Here is a 16,481-nt window from a genome sequence, read left to right on the forward strand (position 1 = left end):
GGACTCCAGCAAATCATGGTGAGAGCCATTATCCACAAATGGAGAAAACATGGAACAGTGGTGAAACTTCCCAGGAGTGGCTGGCCTACAAAAATTACCCCAAGAGCGCAGCAACGACTCATCCAAGAGGTCACAGAAGAACCCCTCTGAGCTACATGCTCTAGAGACCTAAACCTTGTCACCACAATAAACAGAACATGCTGGAGGGATAGATTCCTGTCCCAGAGACTTCCCATACTCTGGAACAAACTACCTATCTATATCAAACAAAGCTCCTCCTCAGCACTCTTCAAGAAAAATCGTGATGATTGGATGGGAGATAGGAAATTCACCCTGGGGATCACTTCTGTGGCTCTGCTTGACAGGGGCACAGGAAAATAATTTTCTTGGGTGGCAAAAGCCAGGGTACCATTTGGCTAGGCTTATATAGGCCAATAACCTAGTGCCTACCTATGAACCTAGAACAACATCTAGAGAACTGCAGGCTTCACTTGCCTCAGTTAAGGTCAGTGTTCATGACTCAACCATAAAGAGACTGGGCAAAAATGGCATGCATGGCAGAGTTCCAAGGCAAAAACCACTGCTGACCAAAAAGAACATAAAGGCTCATCTCACTTTTGCCAAAAAAAAAATCTTGATGATCCCCAAGACTTTTGGGAAAATATTCTTTGGACTGACTAAACAAAAGTTGAACTTTTTAGGAGGTCTGCGTCCCGTTACATGTGGCATAAAAGTAACACAGCATTTGAGAAAAAGTATATCATGCCAACAGTCAAACATGGTGATGGTAGTGTGATGGTCTGGGGCTGCTTTGCTGCTTCTGGACCTGGATGACTTGCTGTGATTGATGGAGCCATGAATTCTGCTCTCTACCAAAAAATCCTGAAGGAGAATGTCCAGCCATCAGTTTGTGACCTCAAGCTGAAGTGCACTTGGTTTCTGCAGCAGGACAATGATCCAAAACACACCAGCAAGTCCACCTCTCAGTAGCTTAAAAAAAAAACAAAATGAAGGTTTTGGAGTGGCCTAGTCAAAGTCTGGACTTGCATCCAATTGAGATGCTGTGGCATGACCTTAAAAAGACTGTTCATGCTCAGAAACCCTCCAATATGGCTGAATTAAAACAATTCTGCAAAGAAGAGTGGGGCAAAATTCCTCAACAGCGGTGTGAAAGACTCATTGCCAGTTATCGCAAATGCTTGATTGCAGTGTTGCTGCTAAGGGTGGCACAACCAGTTATTAATTTTAGGGGGCAATTACTTCTTCACATAGAGGCATGTAGGTTTGGATATTTTTTCCTTAATAAATAAAATCATCACTTAAAAACTGCATTTTGCATTTACTTGGGTTATCTTTGTCTAAAATTTATACTTGTTTGATGATCTGAAACATTTAAGTGCGACAAACATGCAAAAAAGTAAGAAATCAGGAAGGGGCAAATCCTTTTCCATTGCACTGTATATCCCATCCTTTGGGCCAGCTTCACCTGAAATCTGAAATCCCTTAGGTTGACTGCTTAGTTCCTCCAATTCCAATGATGGCCAGAGATCCCAAACCTTCCAAGAGAGTTGTTTATATTCTTTCCTCCTCTCAAAAATCTTCAACCAGAAAAATTTACACTAACAATTGGAAGAGGTTTTCTATTTATGCTGCTTTTAAAGGTATTTCTGTCCCTCTTAGATGCGTGAAGCCACAGTGGTACAGTGGTAGCGTTGTTGCCTCACAGCAAGAGGTTCTCCTGTTCGATTCTCAGCTGGAGCCCCTTCTGTGCGGAGTCTGCATGTCCTCCCAAGGTCGAATGGCCTCTGAAGGACATGCGTGAACGGGCGTTCCTTCGCTGAAGGTTTGACGTCGGGCTGGCAACTCGGCACTATAAAAAAATTTACTGCTAATCATTAGCGGACCGGAGTTCTGCTGTGGCGACCCCTAACTGGGAAAAGCCGAAAAGACAAACAGATTTTTCTCACTGATCTTTTCCATTCTGGTCTCAGTTATTCAGTTCTCAGCACACCTATTGCATCGCTAAAACTGTCTGAAGCCTTTTTGAAGGGTACCTTCTTGCTTAGATTCCCTCTCTTTTGCTCCAAGTGTTAACTAGACCTCCTTTCAAGCCAGATGCTACTCTATATTTAAATTTGATGTCTTGGAAAACTCAATTTTTAATAGCAGTAACTTTAGCCAGAAGAGATTTGGAGCACCAAGCTTAGTTTACCTAATCTTGTCCAGACTGCTTTTGGATTGTATTTTCTTTGTATATTTTATGAAAGGTATTCTCTTAAATAGTAAACCTAAAGGCCATTCAACCAGAGTGATTAATACTTCTACTCCCTTTTTTGCTTAGGCTTCCTTAGATGATTGTTCCTCGGTTACTTGGGCTAACACTCGTACCTTTTTAGCCCATTACACGTTGGATATTCCATCCAGATCCAGGCTGATTTTGGCTCCACCATTTTTGGAATGCTCTTTCCTGATGCCACCCATTTTGACTGGCTGGAGAGACTATCCCACAGGTTGAGGCAGATGGAACAGACTGCATCAGGTGTGAAAGTTGTGTACCTACCAGAACACTAGATCTGTGTTGTCTTCCATCCATCCATCTCAGCCATCCCGCCTTCCAATTTGCCATCTTCATTATGTGGCTCCTGGTGGACTGTGCAGACTGGCCCAAATTCTTAAAAACTGACACACTTTTGTTGGTCTATCCTTGGTAGTGGGTGAATTGCATTTACTAAGATCAGAGAGCAAGATCCAGTCAATCAAGTTTTTTGTTTTGCAAAATTGAGTATGCATAGTGATAAGTTGCTTGAAACAGTGCAGGGTAATATTGGAGAGATAATCTGACATACATTTTGACTGTTGATAACATCTAAAATAATAGTTTCATAATGGATTTTGTTTGATATCCAATAAAGGATCTCTCCAAGAATCAGGATGTTGTGACCTAGTGGAATATCAAGAATGATTATGCAATGATTTCTTTTGGCTATTCAGCTGAGCTGAAAGAAAGGTAGTTCTACAGTGTGGAATCCAGTTGTAATATGTGCCATGAAGTGTGGACTTTTAAATTCAGCATGCAGTTTAATCTCAGCATGGGTGCACAGTGTAGGCCTGAGGAGTTGTCCCCTTGTAACTGGAGAGACTCCAAATTTTTAGGTGATTCATGCCAGTGGGCAGTGGATACATGTGCACAATGCAAATGAAACTCTTGAAGGTTCCCTGCTATGGCAAATACTTGCATATCTGTTTTTATGTCAGATGTCTGTATTATAGATACATTTCCACCATTTTTATTTCCTCTGTCATGGCAGATGAGCATCCAGTGGGCCTTTTTTCTGATTAGGTGAATAATGCAAAGTGCAGCTTCAGACATAACATTCTTGCATGTAATTAGCCACTTATATACTTGGCTTAAGCTGTCCAGGCTGTGGAAGAGTACAGGAGACTATAGTCATAATAGTAGCTTGAGCTTTCTACTGTACAGAATTCTGCGAGTGAAGTGAAGTCTCTGTTATGCTGTTATGTGGCCACTTCTTAATGTTTCAGGTCTGATTAGCTTAGGAACACTAGGGCATGGAAGGGTTTGGTTTAATGGTTATGGTCTTTGCCTCAAAGGTGCAAGGTTTTATTCTGATCTAGGGTTATTGGCTGGGTTTAAAATGGCCCTTCAACACAATTAGCCTGATATTCACCTTTGAACCTTGTTTCAACAAATATTTTGCAGATTGAAAATATTGCTATGAATGAGTATGGTCCTGCTTTTTTGTTGGTTAATCATTTTTATCTCTTTTTTTTCTCCTTTAGTTTCTGGTGCAGAGATTTGAGATAGCAAAGTACTGCAGTGCTGATCAGGTGGAAATTTTTGCTAACCTTCTTCAGCGTTCATTGTCACTGAATGTTGGAGGGCAGAAATGCAGCTTAAACTGTCATGTGGCTGCTATAGGACCTCGCTTCAAGTAAGTTGTCTGTTCATTAGACAGAAGGAGAAGTCAATTGGTATTGCACTCTTCAACTTTATTGGTTAAAGGGGAAAGAATAGCCAGATGATGAAATATGCAACTGATATTCATAAAGCACATTTGTCGTTATTTATAGTAAAGTAGATGTAGGATTAGGGTTGTTGTGTAAAATGCAACCAAGATGTTGGCATGTATGTTGATTGTGGTGACCATTCAAAAGAGTTATGGGTACGCATAGAATAAAATTAGCAGAAGTATATGGAATAGACTCCCTCTCCACGTAAAGCGCAGTACCTAATTAACCCTTTTTAAGCGCAACCTGGATAACTGGATGGGGAACAGAAAATACACCTTTGGGATTCCACCTGTGTCCCTGCTGGACAGTGGCATAGGGTGCTGACTTGTTGGAACGTGGGCTAAATTCTTGGCTTGGTTTGTAAGGGCCAATAGCCTAGTAACTTCCTATGATCCTAAGTTGCCAGATCATTGATTTATGAAAATGTCTGGTACTCTGGGTCAGTCAACAGTGTAAGTTGCTGAAAGGCGGGTTAGGGATGTTAAAAAGTCAGTGTCCCAGTTGAGCTATTCCTGAGAACAAAGATATGTGAGTTTGAGGTGCTGCAACTTATGGCAAAGAGTGAATCTTACAGGTCTTTCTCTTGCTTAACAATCTGCAGATGTCATGAGGGGTGTGCATATGGGAAAATTCACACATACAGATATACACTCATGCTGTTTTGTATACCTCAGGCTGACTACATATGTGTGTCCATATATATATATATATATATATATATATATATATATATATATATATATATATATATATATATATACATATACTATACATATATTAACATACATATACACTTTTTTTTTCTTTTTTACTGCAATGTGTAAATAGATGTAAGTAAATAAACATCATGTTATGTGTAATGAACATAAAGATATTCATTTTTTCCATATGCTTGTTTTATGTCCAGTTGATTATGTATTTATTGACATTTGATTATCAGGAAAATCCATCTGGGTATATGCCCATTTTCACTAGAACCCTGGAGAGATATGCTACAGTGTATTTCAAAAACATTTTTAATATCAATTTTACAAGCTTCAAAAATAGTACAAAAATGTATATAGTTTAAGTAATTATACCAAATTAAATATAACGTGACAGCATTGGTTAAAAATAGATACAACTTCTGTGATAATAATTTAATATTTAGATAAATGTTAGCCAGTTTAGAGAAATTAAAAGTAAATGTGAAGAGGAATAGGAATATGAAGTGAGGAAAAAAAACAGAGTTATGGCATATTTAGATAGAGAGTCAGGGAAAAGGAACTGATTGAAGTTATAAACTGAGTGAAGAAAGGAGAATATGGAGGTGGAGAGTATGAAGAGGTTCATTTTGGCTAAGAAGTTTTTCAGAATTGTTTTAAAGGACTGGAGGGGAGGGTATTGACCTGATGGATATACGTTAGAATTCCAGGCCTTAGCAATACAGTATGAGTACAGACAATGCCCAGCAGATTTGATAGGTTTGTGGACAGAGAAGTTTTTGGTCATTGGATCGTAACGACTAAGTGGGAACACAGTGGTGTAGAATGATATTTAATGCAGGACAAGCAGATAATTTTATAGCTGGTAATGAGCATGTATGTTAGTAGATAGGATAGATGTTCTTTGTGTTTCACTGTTGCAGTCATCACATTTGGGTTATCCCTGCCAGGGTAGCCCTCGGCTGGCCCGAATACCAGGGGTTTAGTATTTCTGCGTCAGTTGCTGTCACTTCAGGGCTGACATCAGGTCGTCAGTAGTATAAAGTAAGGCAGCTGATGCCATTACCCCAGTCTTTCTTGTCGAGGAGCCTGAAGCAGAAGCAGTTTGCATGAGTGCCGATCGGCCGCTAGCTGAGTTTCGTCTTCTGAATTGAAGCTGAAGTCTTCTAAAAGCTAAGCACCCCGTTGGGGATCCTTTTTTCTTGCTCTAACCAATGTCAGAAAAGTTAACAGTTGTCTCGCCTGTAGAAAGCAAATACCACACCTAGACTTTCATTCTTACTGCGTCACTTGCTTAGTCCCAGACCACGTTGTCCCTCACTGTCACTTTTGTGCTTTGTTTAACGCCAGAACTGTATGTCTTTGGGCCCTTATTCTTATTGTAGCTAGATATTTTCGCTTACAGTCCTCGAATTCTGATATGGCTTTGGTAAGCCATCCGATAGCAAATCTTCTGAAAAAACGTAAGGATAAAGACAGAGACAGACTACACAGGTCCAAACCTACTGACAACGCTTCCGTTATGCTAGTCGTCATTTCTCTGGTCCTCAGTGAGGCGCTTTTGCAGCCCCTGATGCCCGCTTCTGTGGATTTGTAGGCTGCTACCGAGGACCTTTCAGAGTCTGGTATGCTGCAAAACTCTTGTTCGACTAAGGATCATGCCGTTGTCTCACCCTTGGATGGGTCCGGAGCTGCTGAGCAGGCACCAGCTTCCAAGGAAGTACTTCACACTACTGATTCTCGTCACAAACCGACAACTTCTTTCAAGTCTTCCATTCTTTTGAAAACTACCGAGTTTCTAAGGCCCAGGGTATGAACAACACCCAAGAAACTGACAACCCAATCTCAGGCACCTGCTTCCTTGCTTCAGTCTCAAATGCTTAAAATGGTGGAAGACCTTATCATGCTGATCAGGGAAAGCCAAGCTACCCCTTCCAAAAGGAAAAGAGATCTGTCCCCTGTAGTTTTGTCTGAACAAGAATCTGTTGACTTGATGCATGTGAATGTGAAGACATGCAACCCCTCTCTGCTTATGAGGCTTCTGATACAGAGGAATCCATTCCTTCAGCCTCTCTACCTGAGGACTTTTCCTTTGGGGAAAACCCTTCGTACCATAAGGGAGCATTTCCAATGAGAATGTCCGGACTACCCTCAATCTAAAAAGAGACTCAGAGAATTCTTGGATCTTCCACAGCACAGACCCCTGGCCATTCCCCCAGTCCTGTATATTGTGAATGATGTTTTCCTGGAATCCAGTTGGACTCCTGACACCCTCCCTCCTGCTCCTAGAAAACCTGACAGGTATTGCAGAATTCCTGACTCTCACAAATTTCTTTTTAAAAATTCTACTGCTGATCTTGAGGATATTTCTCAAGGACCTAAAGGAATTAAAGCAACTTCTGCTAAGAATCTCATCCCCTCAGATAAGGATTCCCGAGCATTAGACAGATGGGATAAAAAAGTATGTGCCTCTGCTACTTTGATATCAGAGCACTACATTGCCAGTTCCGTATGCTAAAATTTCAGCAACATACCGTGGAGCTCCTCAAACAGAAAGTGTCTTCCTTTCCTGCTTGTGCAGAATCTAAAGAATTACAAGAGTTGATGCATTCTGTAAGTAAAGTCCCTAAGCATACCTTACACTGTGGTTTTGATGCCCTAGAAGCTTCTTGCAGAGCAGCAGTCACTGGTTCTGTCCTTAGAAGACATGCATGGCTTAAGGAACAGCCATTGCCAGACCATGTTAAATCTAAATTATTGGATGCACCCTTGCACAAAGACAACTTACTTGGCACTAAGGCAACGGAGGTCTTAAAAAGATGGAAGAAAAAGCTAAATCTATGCAGACAGTTAAGGATTTCCTACAGATCCAGCCACCAAGGTTCAGCAGGCATTGCCCCTCCAAGCACTGGTCCTTTTCTGCTCCCACCAGGTCAGTTCAGCCCAGACCTAGTGGAAGCAGATCCCCCATACAGCAGCCACAGGGAATGCAGAGATCAAAACAGTGGAATTCCTCCACTTCAAAAACAGGGAGTTCTAAGCCACCCCCTCATGGTAAGAACTCACAATGACTCTCCTCCCTCTGCCCACCTACACCTACCCCTAGGGGGAAAACTCTCCTTTCACCCAAGCACCTGGGCCACCATTACCAACGACCGCTGGGTCCTCAACATAGTGTCCCAGAGATACAAATTTTCTTTCCACACTCTTCCAACCCTAAAAGAGTTCCCAGGTCTACCTCCAAACCAGTGGGCAGAGGTGAAAAAGCAAGTCCTTTCCCTGCTCTCTATGAGGGAAATAGGGCAGATTCCTGCAGAACAAATATGTCAAGGTTTCTACTCCAGACTATTTCTGGTACCCATAAAAGAGGGCACCTGGTGGCCCCATCCTTGATCTATCCATTCTAAACACCTTCCTGGTGATACCAAAATTCAAAATCCTCACCCTCAAGCAACTACTACCCATGCTTTCCAAGGATGCTTGTCTAGCCACCCTAGAGCTAAAAGAGGCCTACCTCCTCATGCCTATCAGGGAATCATGCAGGAAATATCTATGTTTCAGGGCAGGATCCCTGCACTTTCAATTCTCTGCACTTTCCTTTGGCTTATCTACTGCTCCCAGAGTTTTCACAAAATGTCTGGCTCCTGCCATTGCCTTTTGCAGACAAAAGAATATCCAAATTTACCCATACTTAGATGACTGCCTAATTCAGGCAGACAGTCAGGAGAATCTGCTCAAGCACCTGGCCTTTGTAAAGTCCCTACTGACCTCCCTAGGGTGCACTATCAACGAAAAGAAATCCAAACTAGTACCCACCCAAAGGATTATATTCCTGGGAGCAAGCCTGGAGACAGCATCCCAGATGGCATTCCTTACACCAGAAAAGCAAACTTACCTGATAGCCTTCTTCCCTCAACTAGCACCAGACCCCAGGTGAAGGAAAATCCTGCAAGCTCTGGGGTTCATGGCATCTTGCATTCTACTAATTCCATATGCCAGACTGCATATGAGGAAACCTCAATGGTATCTAAAAAGCCTTTGGTGTCAACACTTTCACGAGCTGGAAACTCTTATACCAACGATACCTTGCCTAAGGAAAGATTTTCTGTGGTGGGCAGCAGCATGCTCCCAAAACAAGGGACAACCTTTCTCACCACCCCCCGCTGCCCAGACCCTCACCACGAATACATCAGACTATGCCTGGGGTGCACACCTGGATGCCAGGTGCATACAGGGCCATTGGAGCCCACAGCAAATCCATCTGCACATCAACCTGAAAGAGATGCTAGCAGTCCAGCATGCATTGACAGCTTTCAGACCCCTACTCTTCCCCAGGGGCTCTCTTGATAAAAACAGACAACACCACTGTGATGTGGTATATCAACAAGCAGGGAGGGACTCACCTCTACCCTCTGTGCAGGCTGGCCATGACCCTTTGGCACACAGCCTCTGCCATGCAACTCCACCTGTTAGCACAATTCCTGCCAGGTTCTCTAAACTCTCTGGCAGACCACTTAAGCAGAAAACTTCCGGACCCACATGAGTGGCAGCTAGACAAAAGAACCTTCACCCTAATAACTCTGAAATGGGGCGCCCAGAAGGTCGACCTCTTTGCCTCCCAGACCAACCATCAGCTCAGCAAGTTATGCACCAGTGAGCATCACTGCATGGCTTGGAAAATGGACACCCTATCCTTCCCCCTGGGTCAATCTGTCGGTCTATGCATTTCCTCCACTACCTCTCATCACCAGGGTACTGCTCAAAATAAGGGGGGGAAAACCAAGGACAATTCTTACTGCTCCAGACTGGCCTCACCAGCACTGGTACCCACTGCTGTGCAGCCTGTCCCCACTGGCACCATGGCATCTCACACAGACCCCAACCCTCCTGACCCAGAGGGAAGGAGAATTCATGCATCCCCAATTGCAGACCCTCATTTTGGCATCTTGGCTTATTCCCTGACCACTGATCAATCTGCAACCCTCAGTAAACAAGTTCTAGATGTTATACGTGAGGCCAGATGCCCTAGCACGAGAAAATCTTATGCTGACAAATGGAAAAGGTTCTTCCCCTGGATTCAGGCTAATGGAGCCAATACGGCACAGCCCTCCCTACGTCTCATCCTAGATTATCCGGCTGACCTGCTACACACTGGTCTCTCCTTTTCCTCTATTAAAATTCATGCCTCTGCTATCTCTGCTCATTTCCCACTGAGCAGCCCCTTTTCTCATACCCTCTGATCAGATAATTCCTCAGAGGGGATAGCAACTTGAGGCCTCCCAGAAAAACACAAACTCCAGCTTGGGACCTTAACTTTGTGTTGGAAAAGCTCACCCTGCCCCCCTTCGAACCAGCATCTTCAGCAAAGCTAAAATTTCTCTCCTGGAAGACAACTTTCCTTCTGGCCATCATTTCAACCAGAAGGGTCTCTGAGCTACAAGCACTCATGGCTATGGAGCCCTTTATCATCTTCCATGCTGGCAGGGTTTCCCTCAGGACTAATCCATCCTTCATGCCCGTGGTTCTCAACCAATCCATTCATTTGCCCACCTTTTCCCTAACCCACAAAACAAGGGGGAGAGGATCCTGCACCCTCCAGATGTGCACAGACAGCTCAGATTCTATCTAGACAGGACTAAATCATTCAGAAAGGCTGATCAATTACTGGTTAGCATTGCTGCAGGGGGCAGAGGGCAAAGCTATCTTCAAACAAACAATTTCCGAATGGATAGCACACTGCATCCATTTCTGTTACAAGCAACACGGAAAACCTCCCCCTAAGGGGGAGGGTCAGGACTCACTCCACCAGAGCAGCCTCCACCTCTGCAGCTTTCCTCAGAGGAGTCCCCACCAGGGACATCCTGGAGGCTGCCACCTGGACATCTGTTCAAGCATTACCAGCTTCCTATCTTCTCCATATCCAGGGCAGGCTTTGCCACTGCAGTCTTACAGGGCATCCTAGCCAGCCCCTAGTCTCCTTGACTGCCTCCACCCTTTTCCTCAGCTTTGGGAATCAACCCAAATGAGCTGATTGCAACAGTGAAACACAAACACAGTACAGTTGTGTAAACTTACCATAAATATAGATGTTCGAGTGTCTTCACTGTTACAGTCCTGGTTTCCCTCCCTGCATCCCTCTCTTCTTTCTCTCTCTCGCCTTACAAGGAACTTTTTGGCATTTACTTTCTACTGGTGGGGGTTCTTCCAACATAACCTGGCTTCCACTTGGGGGCTCCTGATAGGGCAAGAAAAACTGATATAATGGCGTCAGCTGCCTTACTTTATACTACTGATGACCTGACGTCAGTCCTGAATCAACAGCAACCGATGCAGAAATACCAAGCCTCTGGTATTCAGGCCAGCTGAGGGCTACCCTGGCAGGGATAACCCAAATGTGATGACTGCAACAGTGAATACACCCAAACATCTACATTTATGGTAAGTGTACACAACTGTTCTTTCTAACCAGTTTAAGCTTTTTAGTGCTATACAGTTGTGGGTGCTGAAAGAGATATTTGCTGCAAATTTAGCCACGTTGTTATAGCATTTTTCAAGTTTTTCATTTTATGATGCCTGGAGGTAAGTATGGATGAAATTACCATAACGTTGTGAAAGAAGGAGTTAAGTAGTGGCAAGTGTAATTTTATTTGCATTGGTGAGAGAGTGAGTTTTCTTTATATAAAGCATCACTAGTTTTGAGTTTTTTTATGCAATTTTGCATATGCAAGTCAAACTTAAGATCATCATCCACTATTGTCCCTAATAATTTTCTATGAAAAGTGACCTCAATGATTGTATTAAGAAAGAGTATTTTATATATTTTTTTTTCACGAGAGAGGGATTTCGGGGGAAAAATAATATGTTTTTTGGGAGAAAACAAGCAAAAAACTTATAAACACACTGCACCACCAACTCAAAACTTAAAACTGAAGACTCAACTCCAACCTCATCAGATGAAGTTCTAATAAAATTAAAGAATGAAAGCGCTTAAAAATTAATCTTTTGTCTGTGGATATTCATTGCTGCCAGTGGAGTTGTTTTTTGGGAGGTTGAGAGTGACTTGTGAGTTACAAAGGCATGTTTCAGTGGCTTTTAAGATTTCCCGAGCAATTTTTTGGAGATGTGGCAGGTTGTCTGATTTGCATATGAATGTGGAGTCATCTACATATTGTGTTAGGAAGGCCTGTTGTGTGGATGTGTGGAAGATGTTGGTGAGAATGTTAGAGAAGGGGGGGACCAAGGATAGAGCCATGTCATACTCTAGAAGTGACTGGGAGGTATGGAGACAGGGTGGAGTGCCATTTTACTGACTGATACCTATTGGACAAGTATCTTTTGAACCATAGAAGGGTGGGCTGAGACAGACCTAGTGAGGTTTATTTGAAGTAGAAGTTTGCCGTGACAAACTGCGTTGAAGCTTCACCATAACCTAGATAAACATGTTATCTGTAATCAAATACAAAATACAACCAATTTCAGCAAATATATTTTCAATTAAACACCAAAATAATATAAATGGAATGTACTTAGAACAATGCCAGTAGATACTGCTGTAGGAACACTTTAATAACATATTCTTACACAACTTAAATAATCTATCACCAATACATAATAAAAGAGTAAGGTCCAACCCTGCACCATGGCCAAAAAAAAATCTCATGATAAAAAGGGGATGAAACCTAGAAAAACTGGCATATAAATAGAACTCAGAATGCCTTCCAGCAATTTAGACATCTTAGAAACCCTGAAAAACTCCATGTCAAACAGGACAAGCAAGGATTACTATACCAACCTGCAAGCTAAACATGAAAACAAGCCAAAACATTTTTGGTCATCGCTAAATAAACTACTGCACCCCGGCAAGACCACCACTCCCTCTCCAAAAACAGACACTACAACAGACTCTCTCACACTGTTTAATTCCTACTACAATCAATATTATCTCCCATAGACGTTAATACATCTGCCCACTCTCTCTACCTCTATCCAGCCAAAACCACCAACAGTTCTTTAGTTTTAATCCCGTACCCACATCACTCATAAGGAAGTTGCTTCTTAAACTAAAAACTGCCTCTGTAACTGTAGACCATCCACCATCAGACTACCTAAAACTGGCACAGAAGTCATAGCCTTTGCTGTATCCATGGCAGAAAAATATGTCCCATCACTGTGAAAAAAATCCTACATCATATCACTGCACAAAGTAGCACATCAGCAGAGTTTAGTAACTACAGACCAATAGCAATTCTCTCCCATCCACAATATTGGAGAAACACATCCATATACAACTGATACAGTACCTAACCTCAAATAACCTGCTCTCAGAAACACAACATGGCTATAGGCCCCAGCACAACACCACTACTACATTTTTCCAGTATAATAAACCAACATAGAAACAATGGTCTGTTTGTGTCCACCACATTCTTACACTTGTCAAAGGCATTTGATACTGTCTCGCACCAGCAACTACTCAATCAGCTCTCTTCAACAGGACTTTCACAAAACTCCTTTTCATGGTTACATAGCTACCTGTCTGGAAGGCAACAAGCTGTTAAATGGCAACAAACATACTTATCCTTTCAACCAGTTACTATAAGTATACCTCAGGGCTGTATCTTGTGTCCTCTCCTATTTAATGTATTTGTTAATAACCTCCACACCTCCACTCACCATGCTAGTTTAGTTCAGTACACAGATGACGCAACATTAATATGTGCAGCCTTTAACAGTAAATAAGCTCTAAGACATTACCCAAAAGTCTCTCTCCTCTGTAGGAACCTGGCTCAAAGAATCAAAACTCCTATTCAACCCCAGGAAAACCAAGTTCATGCTTTTACCTCAAAAAGGTTGCCAAAATCAAAAGCAGTCTTTCAGCATAAAGTCAGGAAGTAACACTGTCACTGAAAGTGCAACTCGCAGTAAACTTCTAGGCATTGTAGTAGATGACCACCATATACTGCACACCATTAAATCTACACTCCCTTTTTTTAATTTCTCCAAGTCTTTTGGGTTTTATTACCATGATGGGAATGGACCCCATTCCTAAGTCAAATTACGGTTAAAGTTCATGAAATTAGTATTGTTTCAGTCTTTGACGTCAGCCAAAAGTGCTCTTTGCAGCACCCGTAATGTGCCCAGTAATGACTCCTCCTGCAATTCATTTGGCGTTACATATATTGGTAACGCATCTAAATATGATTATTGTAGATTCCTTTTTGTAAGACCTGTTGCTCCTACTACTATTGGAACTATCTAGGTATCTTTCTTCCACACTGCTCTCATTTCTGCCTGCAAATCCTGATATTTTATGACTTTGTGTCTATCTGTACACCAGACACTGTAGTCACTGGGTGCAGCCATTTCAGTGATCAATGCTACTTCTGTCTTCCTTTCATGGACCACTATATCTGGTTTTCTCGCATCAATCTTTTTGAACTGTTAGTAGTGGCTGATCCCATGTGATGTAGACTTCATAATTTTCTATTATGCTTTGTGGTTCATGTTTCCAGATTTTTTCATCTACTTCAGTACTGTAATGTTTTCACAATCCCCAGTGCAACAGTTTTGCTACATTGTTATACCGTTCAGTATACAGTCCTTCTGCCAATAGCATGTCACAACCAGCAACAAGTTGTGCGACTGTTCCCAGTTCTGTTTTACCTACATTTGTCTGTTTCTCCCACATGTTCGATGAACTTTGTAAACTAATGTGTGCATAGCCCACTATCTTCATCCCGCCAATATTAACCTTTCATCTTTTGGTTTGAATTTGCCTCTCCTTAACCATTCCTCCATTTGATCCTTATCAACATGAGGTTCTTCCAGTAGATTTCTATACTTGCAAGTATATTTATGCATTTTTCACATTTCTTGCCTTCTCATCTGATCCTTCACCTTGTATTCTTTCTTTTGTTTTTTTGTCATTTTCAGTTGTCGCCTGATTTTTATGTACTTCTGGTTTGATTTCCATTCCTGCTTGATATTGATTTGCTTCTAGTAGACTAAGCAGGGAAGTCATCATAGGTTTATTCTCATGTGTCAAAACTTTCACTATGTTTGGATCCTGTGAGGTCAGCAGGTATATGTGCAGTCCGACAATTGCAGATCTATACATGTAAGCAATTTCAAGGAGGCTCATACCTCCTTCGGAATGGGCAATATGTAATCTTGGTAAGCACTGATTTTTATAAATCATTTAGTGAGCATGAACCATACTTTTTGTTTTCCTGTCTAAACTATCCAGCATGTTTTGGGGCCAGTCAGTCACTACAAAACTGTAAGTTAGGACAGGAAGAGCAAATTGGTTTATAGCTTGAATTTTGTTCTTAGATGTCAACACTGTTTTCAGGATTAATTTAAGTCTTCTAAAATATTCCTTACTAAGTTTTATTTGGATTTATTCATTGTTTTATTGTTGATCCTTTATCAGTTTCCAAATATTTATACAGTCCCATCATGCTCAAGTTATTTTATATCACATTATTGTTTTCTTGGTGCTGCCGTTTTCTTGCTTTAAAGATTGCAGAAAAACGTAGAAGATGCACAGATAAATATAAAGGAAAAATACAAAATAAGCAATTTATTGATGACCCCTAAAGTTTTTATAGAGAGCTGGGAAACAAGGTAAAAGAAATTGAATGATCAACCAACAAAAGAAGAAATAGATACATTTTGGTGAAGTATTTATGAAGATCCTGTGGAACATAACAAAGATGCCTAATGGATAGAAGAACTAAAAGAAAGTATAAGATGTTCAAAGGTACAAAATATGAAATGGGATGAAGTAACAGCCAGAGAGATTTCTTTATGTTCCACATTCTTAAATCATCTGAAAAAGTTTTGACTGCTTGCAGTTGTGATTTCAGTTCCTCATCTGATGAGCTATACAGTTTTAAGTCATTGACAAAGAGAAGATGAGAAGTCTTTACACTTTGTTGTTTTCTAGGAGCCAAATTAAAGCTATGGCCTACTCTAAGTAGACATCTTAATGGGTTAAGGGCAAGACAGAATAGCAGAGGTGACAGTGACTTACCCTGGAATATCCCCCTTTGGATTTTTATCCTTGGAATAATAAATTGTCCTTTATGGTGGCTTAATTGCAAAGTGGTCTGCCACTGTTTCATGGTCACTGTAATGTAGTTGATCAGTGTAGGATGTATGTTGTACATTTTTAAGCACTCTTTTATCCATGAATATGGGATACTATCAAATGCTTTTTTGTAGTCAATCCATGCCATACTTAGATTATTCCTCTTTTTTACAGTTCTCCATTCTGACTTTATTTAGCGACATATGATCCTTTGTTCTATATGACTTTCTTGTATTGCCCTTTTGTTCTATTGCCATGATTGAGTCTTCTTCTAAATGACTATAAACTCTGTTGGCGTCAGTTCTGGTGTATAGTTTATACATAGTTGGAAGGCAAGTTATTAGTCTATAATTTTAGCAGGTTCACTCTTAAGTAAGAGCATTGTTTTTCCTGTTAGCCAAGTTGGTGTCTGTTCAGGGTGTGCATATAAATAGTTCTTACTCATGGCTAAATCTTCATGTAAAGATGTTAATATGTTTAGCAAGAAGTTAGTTACTACAGCTGGGTCTGGTCTTTTCCATTTAGAGACTTGTCTTAACTTTGCTTCAATCTCTCTGACTGTTACTTCATCCCATTTCATATCCTGTACCTTTGAACTTTCTTTTACTTCTATCCATTAGGCATCTTTATGTTCCACAGGATCTTCATAAATA

General features: G+C 41.3%; 1 protein-coding gene across 1 annotated transcript in view; it reads left to right on the top strand.

Annotated features, from left to right (window-relative positions):
* The window catches only part of PI4KA (phosphatidylinositol 4-kinase alpha), a gene marked incomplete at its 5' end in the record, with an annotated part of 2,160,482 nt that overhangs the window by 1,406,313 nt on the left and 737,688 nt on the right, over positions 1-16,481 (top strand). The window contains 1 exon segment of the mRNA XM_044068731.1: positions 3,802-3,953. Coding sequence (XP_043924666.1) covers positions 3,802-3,953 — 152 coding nt within the window.

The sequence above is a fragment of the Protopterus annectens genome, chromosome 4.part0 (assembly GCF_019279795.1).
Source record: "Protopterus annectens isolate FY-2018-M chromosome 4.part0, PAN1.0, whole genome shotgun sequence".
NCBI classification, from domain to species: Eukaryota; Metazoa; Chordata; order Ceratodontiformes; family Protopteridae; genus Protopterus; species Protopterus annectens.